Source organism: Xyrauchen texanus, chromosome 14, assembly GCF_025860055.1.
Source record: "Xyrauchen texanus isolate HMW12.3.18 chromosome 14, RBS_HiC_50CHRs, whole genome shotgun sequence".
Taxonomy (NCBI): Eukaryota; Metazoa; Chordata; class Actinopteri; order Cypriniformes; family Catostomidae; genus Xyrauchen; species Xyrauchen texanus.
This window is the reverse complement of record NC_068289.1, coordinates 15,844,489-15,857,135: the sequence shown is the minus strand read 5'-3', so window position 1 is coordinate 15,857,135 and position 12,647 is coordinate 15,844,489. Positions and strand designations below refer to the sequence as shown.

Sequence of the window (12,647 nt, the reverse complement as noted above, 5' to 3'; positions counted from 1 at the left end):
ATATATATATATATATATATATATATATTATAAGGATACATTAGTCCCAGCCGGAGCGCAATTGGAAGCAGGTAGGAGTTTCACTAAAGTTCCGCGTTGATCAACGTTGAACGATAAGTGCAGACAAAATACCATTTCCCTATAGTGCTTAAAGAAATGTTGAGTGAACAGTGTTTCCCTTTCGATTCAGTGTTTACAGTTTTTGAGAAAATTTACCTATGAATGACATACTAATAGTTGTATTTGCATATTAAGCTGGGATAGAAGTATTTTAACAGAACAAATTACATACTTCAGCTTTAACAGCCATTCAGACCGAACACGTTCTTGCATTGAAAAAAGACGCAATGCAAAGAATAGAAAAAAATGCAATGTTTGGAGACAATTTTTTTTTTAAAGTTCTTTTTAACTTGACATGACAGCTAAACAATGCAGCACTCCAGTGTGAAATACTGAAAAAACAGCAAGATTCTGAACAACTGTAAAAGATGTCCATAGCAAATGTTTACAGCAGTCAATTGAAATGCTGCAGATACAAATGCTAAAACTTGCTCGTATGAACTGTGCCTTACACATCTCAGTGTTTCTTAAAGAATAGAGTTAAGTCTTGAGGCACACACTGTAGCACATCAACTTTAAAACCCTTTTATTGGTTGATTCAAAACAGATAATAAATAAAAATTTATATTCTACAAGCAATAAAACTGGAGGAAAAATAATATTTAATTTGAGTTAAATACATTGACCACAATTCAATTTTAAAGCTGAATCCAAAAAAGAAATGTAAGACCCACTGTTTTCCTTTTCCACACTAACAAAATAAAAATACATTTTACACTTACATAATTTATGTGATGTAACAAATGATCACATATCCTGTTGTGAAATGTTTATACAACCAAATGTATTGCATGCCAACATCCAGCTAAGACTTAATTGGTACAGAGCCTTCCTGCTTTAATGTTGTCTAAAAGTGCTTTGTGCCCTTGATTTTTATCTTCATCAGAGGTCAGTATCTGTGGTCAGTGTATTCATGCCCCAGATTTACCCTTGAGAGTGCAGTAACTGAGAAACTTTCCCACTGATATTGTGTCTGCCTTGGTGTGCTATCTGCACCAAGGACAGCAACAACAGCACAGTCTTCTGAGAGGGTTATGTTTCTTGTGTCTGACAGCCATTTTAAACTTCTCATTGGTGGATGCTACATAGTCTTGGGTCTTCTCTACATTGGCTTGTATGTTGTCAATCTGGTGCCCCTGCTCTTCCACCAGCATGAACACATCTAGAAAGAGATCTCGAAGGTCCTTCATGTTGCTTTCCAGGTTTATAAGCTCTTTGTGGCGCTGCTCTATCTCTGATAGCTGAGTACGGGTAATCTTTGCATCTACCATGATGTTCTCATTGAAGATCTCCCACTTGCCCTGCTCTATCATGTTGTCCAATTCCTCTTCAGAAACTTCACGGCCTGAAACCTCCAACTGGCGAACAATGAACTGCTTGCATTTGTCCTGCTTGCTCAGGAGTGAGTCATTGTATTGACGCATCACTAGATGGAACTGGTGGAAGAGGGCTGCATGCTGGGCCTTCTGGATGCGGGAAGGGGCAGCACTTGGGCCAAACTCAGCCTCTGTGCATATGGCCTGCTTGGAAAGTGTATCTAACTTCTTATGCAGGCTCTCGGCCATCAGCTTGATGTCTCGAGTCATGCTACTCTCTTTCTTCATGACACTGAGGCGCCTCATGGTAGCCACAAAGTTTCTCTGCTGCTGGCCGAACTTCTTGACCTCAGAGATCAGCTCCTCAATGCTCTCGCGAATGCTCTGAGCATCCTTCAGGAAGTTGTCCAGGACAGGCTCTGCCTCAAAGATGACGGCCTGCAGGCCTACCACCGATGCTGCGTCTGCGTCTTCATCCTTGCTGAAAGGGTTGTTGTCCACCAGCCCATCACTGACCTTCATCCGTTGACGAAACTCCTCCACGCGGTCCTTCATGACTGCTGAAGCAGAACTTGATGGAGACCAGGTCAGATTTTCTCTTAGAAATTAGTTTTTTCTTTGTGGAATGTATTTCTCTGCTTCTCATAATCTGTAATTAACCACAAAAGAGATTATCGAGTTATTATCAAACTTGTCAATATTGTCAAATATTAACTTATTTGACAGCGATTATGCTGATTGTTATCTGTGATACATTTCCAGTGCATGAGTTCCAGATCCCTTGCCTTAAGATTTTAAATTCCTTAATGTGATGATTAAATTGAACTTTAATTTGAATTGCATTGCCAAGAGATCTTTCTTCTAAAATGTCTAAAAGGAAATAAAAATAGATACAAATAGAAACACGTTTCAGTTTTAACCTTGTGCGACCCATTGTATTTTGGCTTTGCTGTTCGCAACGCATAATTTAAATGAATAAAAACAGACTGAATACTGTTCACAAGACTCTAGACTCTCATTTAAGGGTTAAACTTCTGACACAACAACATGTCGTTGATTTCCGTGAAGCACTTCTACAGATGCAGCACCAACAAATGTTCCTCTGGAAAAACGATCCTTCCTTTTTTCATTGAACCCTGTTTGGTTATAAAGAGTAGTGTCTCTAGTTTTGTTTGATATGCCGCATTAAAATGTCATTTGTCTTGCGTCAGTGCGCTGTGTAGCGAATCAGCTCTATGAAATATTAATAATCAATCATAACTTGTTATAATCGATTATGAATATTTGGATCAGTTAATCGGGTTAACTTGATGTAGCTACATTAACATTACAACCAAATACTCGGTTCATCCAGTGAACACTCAATATTGGTTATTAATTAATTAATTAATAGAAATGTACATTTCCGGGGCATGGGAAATGTCTTTCTTACTAAGTATTAAGAGCAAGTAGTCAAAATCTATGATTAGTGACTTTAGATATGAGCTTGAGACACAGACAACTTTACGTGTGACATGAACAAGACTTTATTAACTAGACTAAACATTTAAACTACTCTAACATACATATACATACATTCATACAGTTTACCAAGGGAAAGAGGGCTGAAGCAGAATACAGGAAGGCAAGAAGTTATAGCATTGTTTGAAGTTCAGCAGATCAACAGCCTGAGCAAACCATCATATTAGTTCTGACACACCCTTTTTAGAAAGGGGTGAGGATACTTAATGTATCAAATAATGAGACTAAGTTTGATACTTGCATGTCCCATTTGAATTAAACTGTCCTGATGCAATTTGTTGAGGCTCCAGTTGATCTTTGATGATGTTGTCTTGATGAGAGCGAACCAGTGGGAGTCAGAGGATCTTTGGTGAATGGAAAGACAAGGCCGTAGCCTGGCGCATGCTTGGGAGTCCTTGGGGGCCTTCTAGTTCAGCATCATCTTCATTAGGACTTCTCAGGAAGGACCAAGAGAGTAAGACAGCATGAGGCTCAGAGAGCTAAGAGAGGGCTAAGAGGACCAGAAAGCAAGAGGACAAGAAGTAAGAGAGAGAGAAGGGCCGGTGTGGATGCAATTTATAACCTTAGAAAACGTGTCCCACCTCTCATTGGCTCGACCAATAAGAAGGGTGGAAGTTCCAGGCGGGAATTTGGTTTATTGCTCTTTGTTCTAAGGGTGCTCATTGCATGTGCACTCTGGAGGGGTGGTAGCCGATGAAGAAACTAGGAAATATTCTTGTAATACTAATATGTTGTTGTTATCGACATATCATGTACACAGTCATTTCGATCTTCAAAATACCAAGTTAAAGAGACCAAATATGCCACAAATATGATTTCGTTAACCATAGTATGCAAAGTCTGAAACATTAACCCATTAGAGTTTGCAAGAAAACATAGACCAAACAACATAAAGGAAAATCATGAGATGGAACATTAGATACATGTCAATACATTTATCACATGGATATATATATAGAATATATAGGATTAAAAGGGTTCATTTCTCCTTCTCAGTAAGAATTAAGTGAGAGTTAGCACTCTCTGAACATTCCTTTGGAGGTCGTAAAAGTCTCCTTATCAGCCCTGTAACCTGAGACATGGTTCTGCCAGGGTGTTCGTTTCATTTGGGATGTTAGTTTCGGAGGAGTTTCATAGACCTTTGTATATAATGAATAATTAGTGTGTGTCTGGTTGGTCCAGACCCTACAGCTGATAAACAAGATGTCCACAAATGTGAAAATTTGCACTGTATTTCATCAAAAATAGAAAAAACATGTTAGTTATTTCTAATAACTTTTTTTAAGTGCATTCAATCCTAAAATCTGACCAAAAGTTCAGTTTCAGGCTGCAGATTATGTTTGGAGCAATCAACATGTTTGGCAGACATGGGACAAGTGTAATCAGCTCATAAATTCAGACTTTTATAATGCTACATTTTATTTTAACATAGTTGGCAGTGATTGGATGATGCTGGACATTACTTTGAATCAGAATTATTTATTCAGCTTTACAGAAAATCAGCTGTAATGTCTGTAACATCTCAAAAACATGAATAACCAACACTCCTGGAAACATCATAAATACTTTGATGAAAACAATCTGACTTTCTATGTCTTGGTATTAATACAAATTTCACAACTAAGTCCCGTTGTCCACATGTATGAACATCAATCCTCTAGATTTTGTAAGTTTTTTTTGCTTGTTTATTAGGTGTAAATAGGCACTTGTTACTAGTTACAAATCAAAAAGGGAAATGGAAAATGCACACAGCAGTCACAAGGGGGTCTCAGGAGGTTAAACTTTTCAAATCCTATATAAGTTATACATAAAGATTTTACTTTGCAACATATACAAATATTGAAATTGTACAGTGTGTGTGTGTGTGTGTGTGTGTGAGCGTGTATTTATCACTTTGTGGGGACCAAATGTCCCCATAAGGATAGTAAAACCCGAAATTTTTGACCTTGTGGGGACATTTTGTCGGTCCCCATGAGGAAAACAGCTTATAAATCATACTAAATTATGTTTTTTGAAAATGTAAAAATGCAGAAAGTTTTCTGTGAGGGTTAGGTTTAGGGGTAGGTTTAGGTTTAGGGGATAGAATATAAAGTTTGTACAGTATAAAAACCATTATGTCTATGGAAAGTCCCCATAAAACATGGAAACACAACATGTGTGTGTGTGTGTGTGTGTGTGTGTGTGTGTGTGTGTGTGTGTGTGTGTGTGTGTGTGTGTGTGTGTGTGTGTGTGTGTATGTGTGAGCGTGTATTTATCACTTTGTGGGGACCAAATGTCCCCATAAGGATAGTAAAACCCGAAATTTTTGACCTTGTGGGGACATTTTGTCGGTCCCCATGAGGAAATCAGCTTATAAATCATACTAAATTATGTTTTTTGAAAATGTAAAAATGCAGAAAGTTTTCTGTGAGGGTTAGGTTTAGGGGTAGGGTTAGGTTTAGAGGATAGAATATAAAGTTTGTACAGTTTAAAAACCATTATGTCTATGGAAAGTCCCCATAAAACATGGAAACACTACATGTGTGTGTGTGTGTGTGTGTGTGTGTGTGTGTGTGTGTGTGTGGTCAGTCATGAGAATGTTTTCCTGGTAAAATCAAAGACTTCCTAGATGGTACTGAGTTACAGAAAACACCATTTGTGGCATATTTAAAGGTCACATTTTTGCCAGTTACTTTTCCATGCAATACGCCTTCAGCTGTTGAGGTCTTTTGTCAAAGGAAGGATTAAGTGAAGGCATTGATTTAAAACCTGTGCAGTACTCCCAGTCCACATATCACTACTATACATTCATCATGACCACTGTAATTCAAAATGCCTGTTCTGACTCTGTTCAGAACATGATATATTAGCATTCTATTGGATTTGTTTCTAAATTGCTCAGTTAACTGGCTTGTTGTCTGAAAGGTAAGATGCATGACTTCAGAAGTTTTTAATTATGTTTGGTCTAGTTTTGGAAAGTGTCAAGTACTTGGGTGGGTATACCGAAAACGTTTTGCACTCCAAATCCCTGGCTTTCCAATTACTAGAGGGATTTCAAACAGGAAAGACTTCAGTTGTATGTATGTGTGAATACCACCCACCCAAGCTCCTTAGGGAAAAGCTAATGAATATAAGGGTGGGCTTTGTTTTCTGTTGATCCTGGATGAGGGGCCTTCTAAGGAAGTCACACAACTCTTTCTGTAGCTCAGAAACCTTCAACAGCATTGCACAGCATTTTCTAATCCTATCTGCAGCTTATGTTGGTTCATTGACTTGCTGTATTGTGTTAAAGTAGGTCATTTCAAACAGTTTTTCTAAGGTGCCTCTTTGTGAGTCATTAGTTCTATTATGTTTTCCATTTTATACAACCATATTGATGTTCCCTTTCTATGCTGGTCTAACTGCACCGGTGATGATGTCATCCAAGTTTTCTAATGGTATCTTCTGATATTAAGAAAATCACTGATGATGGAGACATGTCCCACAATTTTTTCTTCCATTAGTACTGAAAATATCTGCATTTCCACTTAAAATGTATCTTATTGCTAGTGAGATTATCTTTTGTAACACAATTCCATAAGTACCATTTCATATTATATTCTCTTTTTTGAAACTATGACATTACATTATCACTCACTACCCCTAAAACCACCTGTTCTCTGACAATAGTAGGGCTAAGAGTTATACAAATGTATATTTATTAGTATTATTATAGTAAGAATGTTTCTTTTAAACTTTACTTTATATAGCTCCTTTAAAAGTAGCTTCTCAAGGCACATATAATATATATATATATATATATATATATATATATATATATATATATATATATATATATATATATATATATTATAATATTAAAATGGATAAAGAAAAGATAAAAATATAAACCAAATGTAAACATGCATATCAAAGGGTGTAGGTTTGGGTTTAATGTTGGTAGGGGCATATCACAAGGAGGATAATATTCAAAATGTTGGTTTTAAGAAAATGGAAGAACGTCAGTCTTGTAATATAGGCAAAATAACCTTATTACCTAGTATACACCAATCAGCCACAACATTAAAACCACCTGTCTAATATCGTATAGGTCCCCCTCATGCCGCCAAAACAGCTCTGATCCTTCGAGACTTGGACTTCACAAGAACTCAGAAGGTGTCCTGTGGTATCTGGCACCAAGACGTTAGCAGCAGATCCTTTAAGTCCAGTAAGTTGCGAGGTGGGGCCTCCATGGTTCAGACTTGTTGGTCCAGCACATCTCATAGATGCTCAATCGGATTGAGATCTGGGGAATTTGGAGGCCAATTCAACACCTTGAACTCTTTGTCATGTTTCTCAAACCATTCCTTAAAAAAAAATTTCAGTGTGCCAGGGTGCATTATCCTGCTGAAAAAGACCACTGCCATCAGGGAATACCGTTGCCATGAAGGGGTTTTCGTGGTCTGCAACAATATTTAGATAGGTGGTAAGTGTCAAAGTAACATCCACATGAATTTCAGGACCCAAGGTTTCCCAGCAGAACATTGCCCAGAGCATCACACTGCCTCCACCGGCCTGCCCTCTTCCCATGGTGCATCCTGCTGCCATCTCTTCTCCGGGTAATGATGCACGTGCACCAAGCCGTCAATGATCTCAAAGAAAACGTGATTCATCAGACAAGGCCACCTTCTTCCATTGCTCCATGGTCCAGTTCTGATGCTCACATGCTCCCCATGTGCATTAATGAACCTTGGGCGCCCATGACCCTGTCACCGGTTGTCCTTCCTTGGACTGCTTTTGGTAGGTACTAAAAAATGCATACTGGGAACATCTCCAAATCAGCAGGTCTTGTGGGATGCTTTGACCCAATTGTCTAGTCATCACAATTTGGCCCTTGTCAAAGTCACTCAAATCCTTACGCTTGCCCATTTTTCCTGCCTCCAAACATGAAATTCAAGAAATGACTGTTGACTTGGTGCCTAATATATCCCACACCTTGACAGGTTCCATTATAATGAGATAAATGTTATTCACTTCACCTGGCTGTGGGTTTAATGTTGTGGCTGATCAGTGTATGTAACAAGTCGCATTTCCCATTTCTCTGGCCCACCACATTAAATAATAGCCTGATATTGTTTTAAGATTAAACAGCTTTAGAACTGAGCCCCTGAAAATTCCATATATAACTTATTAGTGAATATCTATATTGCTGTCTAAATATTGGATTACTAAATGAGGAAACAAATTGTGACATTGATCCAACAGTGGATTCTGTCAGAGATAAGAGGAAAATCCACTACCTGAACAAGTTAAGTGTACATGAAATAAAGGTATTTTACATTTGCTGGACTGTTTGGATTATTTACGTCTATTACTTTTTTTTTTTTTTTTGTCCCAGTCATTTCTTCATTAAAAAGGGTCTCTGCTAGTTGCTAGTCACTGAAAAAGAAAATTGCGGTGAAGTAAATCTAGCAGAAAAGATTGCGTACTTTTTACATGAAATAAGTTAAAGCGTTAAATTCCACATTTGTACTGCATTAGAATGTACAAAATTAATGCTCTAAATTATGAGTAAATATTATTTATTGTGTGTCATCTTTACAGTGTTTAATCATGTACAACTCCTAAATATTATATTTATTTGCTAATTTTAGTACATTTCACAGGTAAAAATATAAGTACATTTTACTTAACTTTTCGAAACTGGTGTTCCCAGCATGCAATTGGTTTGAATAATAAATTATCTTGCATGGTTTTACAGTTTGCAAGCTTATTTACACAGTTTTTATTGTTAATTTTGTTGTTATGTTTAGGAACTTCTTGTTTTGTGAAGTCTGGAGTTCGTTTTCTACTCAAAATTACCTTTTCATGATAAAATAAATTATCTGTTGATTGTTACCGTCATTTTAAATGTTTTAAATGTAAAATATTACCAATAAAGCAAGGTGATGTTGTCTAAGAGAATACATAGTATGAATTGAGTCTCCTGTGTAAGGCTTCCATGTGACAAGAAGTACAGAGCTATGTACATTTAAAAAAAAAATCCATTAACCAACATCTTATGGAGTTTTGTGTTCCTTGTCACGGTAGCATTTGGCTTGCTCGCTGGGGTTCTAAATAAAATTATTATTTAACTATTTAATTATTTATTTTTATACACAATTTACAATTACACAATGATGACTCTAAGACTTTATAGATATTACAGTTTCATTTTCTGTTAATGCATGATTTTCTGCAAAACTGCTTTGAAATTATGTGTGTTGTGAAAAGCACTATACAAATAAAAATTACTTGACTAAGTACGTTAAATAAGCATTACAATTTTAGTACACTTGGCTTAATTCAGTGCTACATTGCTTAAGTAAAATGTACAAATAAAGATTGAGTAAAATTTACGTGAAACAGAGAATTACAAAGTATACTTGAGAATTTCGAATTAAAGCCACCAATAATTGTATGTAGCCTTTACGTGAAAATATGGTATGTTCAATTTACTAGCAATTTCTGTGTGGAAATTGTTTCCTAGGTTTTTGTTTTTAGTAAACCTCACTCAATTTTTGTGTACATTTTGATTAATTAAAAGCATTTGTGTTGTTAAACAATTCATCTGCATTTATTACACCATGCTATTGTAAAAATATTTTTACAATAACAACAATTTACTTATGGCAGTTTAATGGTAATTTATGTTTTCCAAAGTTAAATAGGTATAACATATTCTTCACTTAAGAGAATTACAAGACTGAATATATTCTAATAATTTCTTCCAGATAAAACACAGGGGTAAAATACCTCTTTTTGCTTTGAATTCCTTGAAGGATGAATCCTGCTTCATTTTAAGTTGCCCAGGATTGTAGTCAACACTTTATATAGCCATGAACTTGTACAATCTAAGCTGGACCTGTCCAGAAATTCCATGGAATACTCAGCATTCTCAGTTCCCAGGAACAAAAATATGTGCTAGTACAGGTTTTCCCTCTTCTCCAGCGGTGTCAGTTATGCCTTTCAGAGGAAAAATACAGACTCCGGGGAAATCTGGTCGAGCTAGTTTGAGACCACACCCCCAGTCACAGAGCTCTGACTATTGGAGGATGAAGCTTGTTAGGCAGAAGATGTGAGGGTGACCTGATTCAACAAGGCATTGAATGAACACATGCAGTGGACCAAGCACTGCCGTCACCCTCAGCACCCTCTATTGTAGTTTGCGACAACAATAAGATCAGAAAATGTCTTTAATTACTTTTGACAAAGCTTTGAATTCTGAGGCCACATATAGAGGCCCATATTGTATTTCTTCACACTTTCTACTCTTTTTAGCACATTCATTAGCATCAGAGTTAGTAAAAACATGAGAATGACATTGGTTTTTTATTGTGACATCACAGTATGGCAGAAAAGGGATCACTATTCAATAGCAAAGCAGATTTACTGTACATATATGGATGTGATTACTTGGCAAACCTGTTAACTCTGAAAGTGTTGAATATGTGACTCCTCATAACGGCACAAATGACAACATCTTTTAAATGTGTAAGATTTGATAGTTACATTGAGTTAATCATTTTTGGTTGATGTATTTCAATCTTTAAATTATTTAATTAAGAAGATGTCTGATTGTCTACTTAAAGAGCAGTGTTTTCCCAAACTGATAATGATCAGAGCAACAGAATGTCTCACCAAGCCTCTCCGAAGACTCGACTAGGGACTAGACTAAGCTAGGCTAGGGAGGAAGAAGGTCTAGGGTTCACACTTCCTGCGAACGCAACTGGGGAAAAGAGCGCACGTCTTCACCTCAAGGGAGGGGAAAGGCGCTATGCACAAGCGATACGCCCGGCCAGCTGACCCAAACTTACCTGTTTGTGTCACCTGATAACACACGGGACGAAACTGGCTCAACCCTGAGGTTATAGAACCTTGCAAAGGTGTTAGGTGTCGCCCAACCCGCGGCTCTACATATGTCTGCTATAGAGGCGCCATGGGACAACGCCCATGAAGCCGCAACGCCCCTGGTAGAATGGGCTCGTAGGCCAGCAGGGGGCGGCACGTGCTGGCCGTGGTATGCCATCGTGATGTCATCGACGACCCAGTGGGCGATCCTCTGTTTGGAGACAGCGCTTCCCTTCCGCTGTCCGCCAAAGCAAACAAAGAGCTGCTCGGAGCTTCTAAAGCTCTGCGTGCGGTCCAAGTAGATGCGAAGAGCATGCACCGGTCACAGCAACGCCAAGGTTGGGTCTGCCTCCTCCTGGGGCAGTGCTTGCAGGTTCACCACTTGATCCCTAAAAAGGGTCGTGGTAACCTTGGGCACGTAGCCCGTTCGGGGTCTCAGGATGACGTGAGAGTAAGCCGGACCGAACTCTAGACCGAACACGCGCTAACAGAGAACGCCTGCAGGTCCCCTACCCTCTTGATGGAGGTGAGCGCCGTCAGGAGGACGGTCTTCAGAGAGAGCGCCTTTAGCTCTGCTGACTCAAGGGGCTCGAAGGGAGCTCCCCGAAGGCCCCGAAGGACCACGGAGAGGTCCCACGAGGGAACGAGGCATGGCCTGGGGGGGGTTTAACCTCCTCGCGCCTCTCAGGAACCTGATGATCAAATCGTGCTTCCCTAAATACTTACATTCCACTGCATCGTGATGTGCCGATATAGCGGCTACATACACCTTCAAGGTGGAGGGGGACAGCCGTCCCTCCAACGTTTCCTGCAGAAAGGAAAGCACTGATCCAACTGCGCATCTCTGGGGGTCTTCACCACGGCAATAACACCACTGAGCAAACAGACGCCACTTCAGGCCGCAAAGACGCCTCGTTGAGGGGGCTCTCGACTGAGTGATCGTGTCTACCACCGCGGGTGGTAGGCCAACTAAGTCTACTGCGTCCCCTCCAAGGGCCAGACATGGAGATTCCAGAGGTCTGGTCGCGGGTGCAGAGAGTCTGTGCAGAGCCCGGTTCAGAACTCGCAGGTCGAGGATTGGCCGCAACCCGCCGCCTTTTTTGGGTAAAATGAAGTAGGGGCTGTAAAACCCCTTCTTCATCTCGGCTGGAGGGACAGGCTCTATCGCGCCCTTCTGTAGAAGGGAGGCGATTTCCGCACGCAAGGCAGCGGCGTTCTCGCCTCTCACCGTGGTGGGGCAGACGCCGTCGAACCTGGGCGGGCACCTGGCAAACAGAATCCGAGTCGGACGGTCCTGATCAACTAAATTTCAAAAGGAAATAAGGATTCTCCACCCGCTCCTCCGGCGGGGGAGGGAGTGGTCTGCTTACCAGCTCCCGAAGTGCAGTTTCCTGAGTCCCAGGGTTGCCCCTCTCAGGGGCGCTTCGAAGCCTTCTTGGGGTTCTTGGCGGCCGGCCATGAGGCGGGGGGAGTCGCCGTCCTGCAGGTAGCTCCACGCCGGGGCCGGCCCCGAGGGGCGGGCTGTGGCGGGGCTGGTGTTGGTACCACAGGGGGATGCACTGGGCGACGAGCAGACGGGGTGCGGGGCCTTTAGCTCCGCCTGGGCAGGATGTGCTGTATAGCCTCCGTCTGCCTCCTTACCATTGAGAACTGCCGGGCGAAGTCTCCAACGGTGTTACATCATCAGTTTCACAACCAACTGAAAATGCAATTATATGATTAACGACCGATATTACTGGTTTCAGTCGTTGTCATTGCTAATACAAATCCAGTCTTCATAAAAATATTATTCCTGTGGCCAATACTAGTTATGTAAGTATTCCACCTCCTCAGTGTACTGTA

General features: G+C 40.0%; 1 protein-coding gene across 1 annotated transcript; it reads right to left on the bottom strand.

Annotated features, from left to right (window-relative positions):
- Nucleotides 1-576: 576 nt before the first annotated feature.
- stx19 (syntaxin 19) lies at nt 577-9,908 on the bottom strand. The gene is made up of 2 exons (XM_052142890.1): nt 9,711-9,908; nt 577-2,085 (listed from the first exon to the last, which is right to left on the bottom strand). Exon 2 carries the CDS (start codon nt 1,989-1,991, stop codon nt 1,107-1,109), a length of 885 nt encoding a protein of 294 aa, XP_051998850.1. The 5' UTR covers nt 1,992-2,085; nt 9,711-9,908; the 3' UTR covers nt 577-1,106.
- Between the last annotated feature and the right edge of the window lie 2,739 nt (nt 9,909-12,647).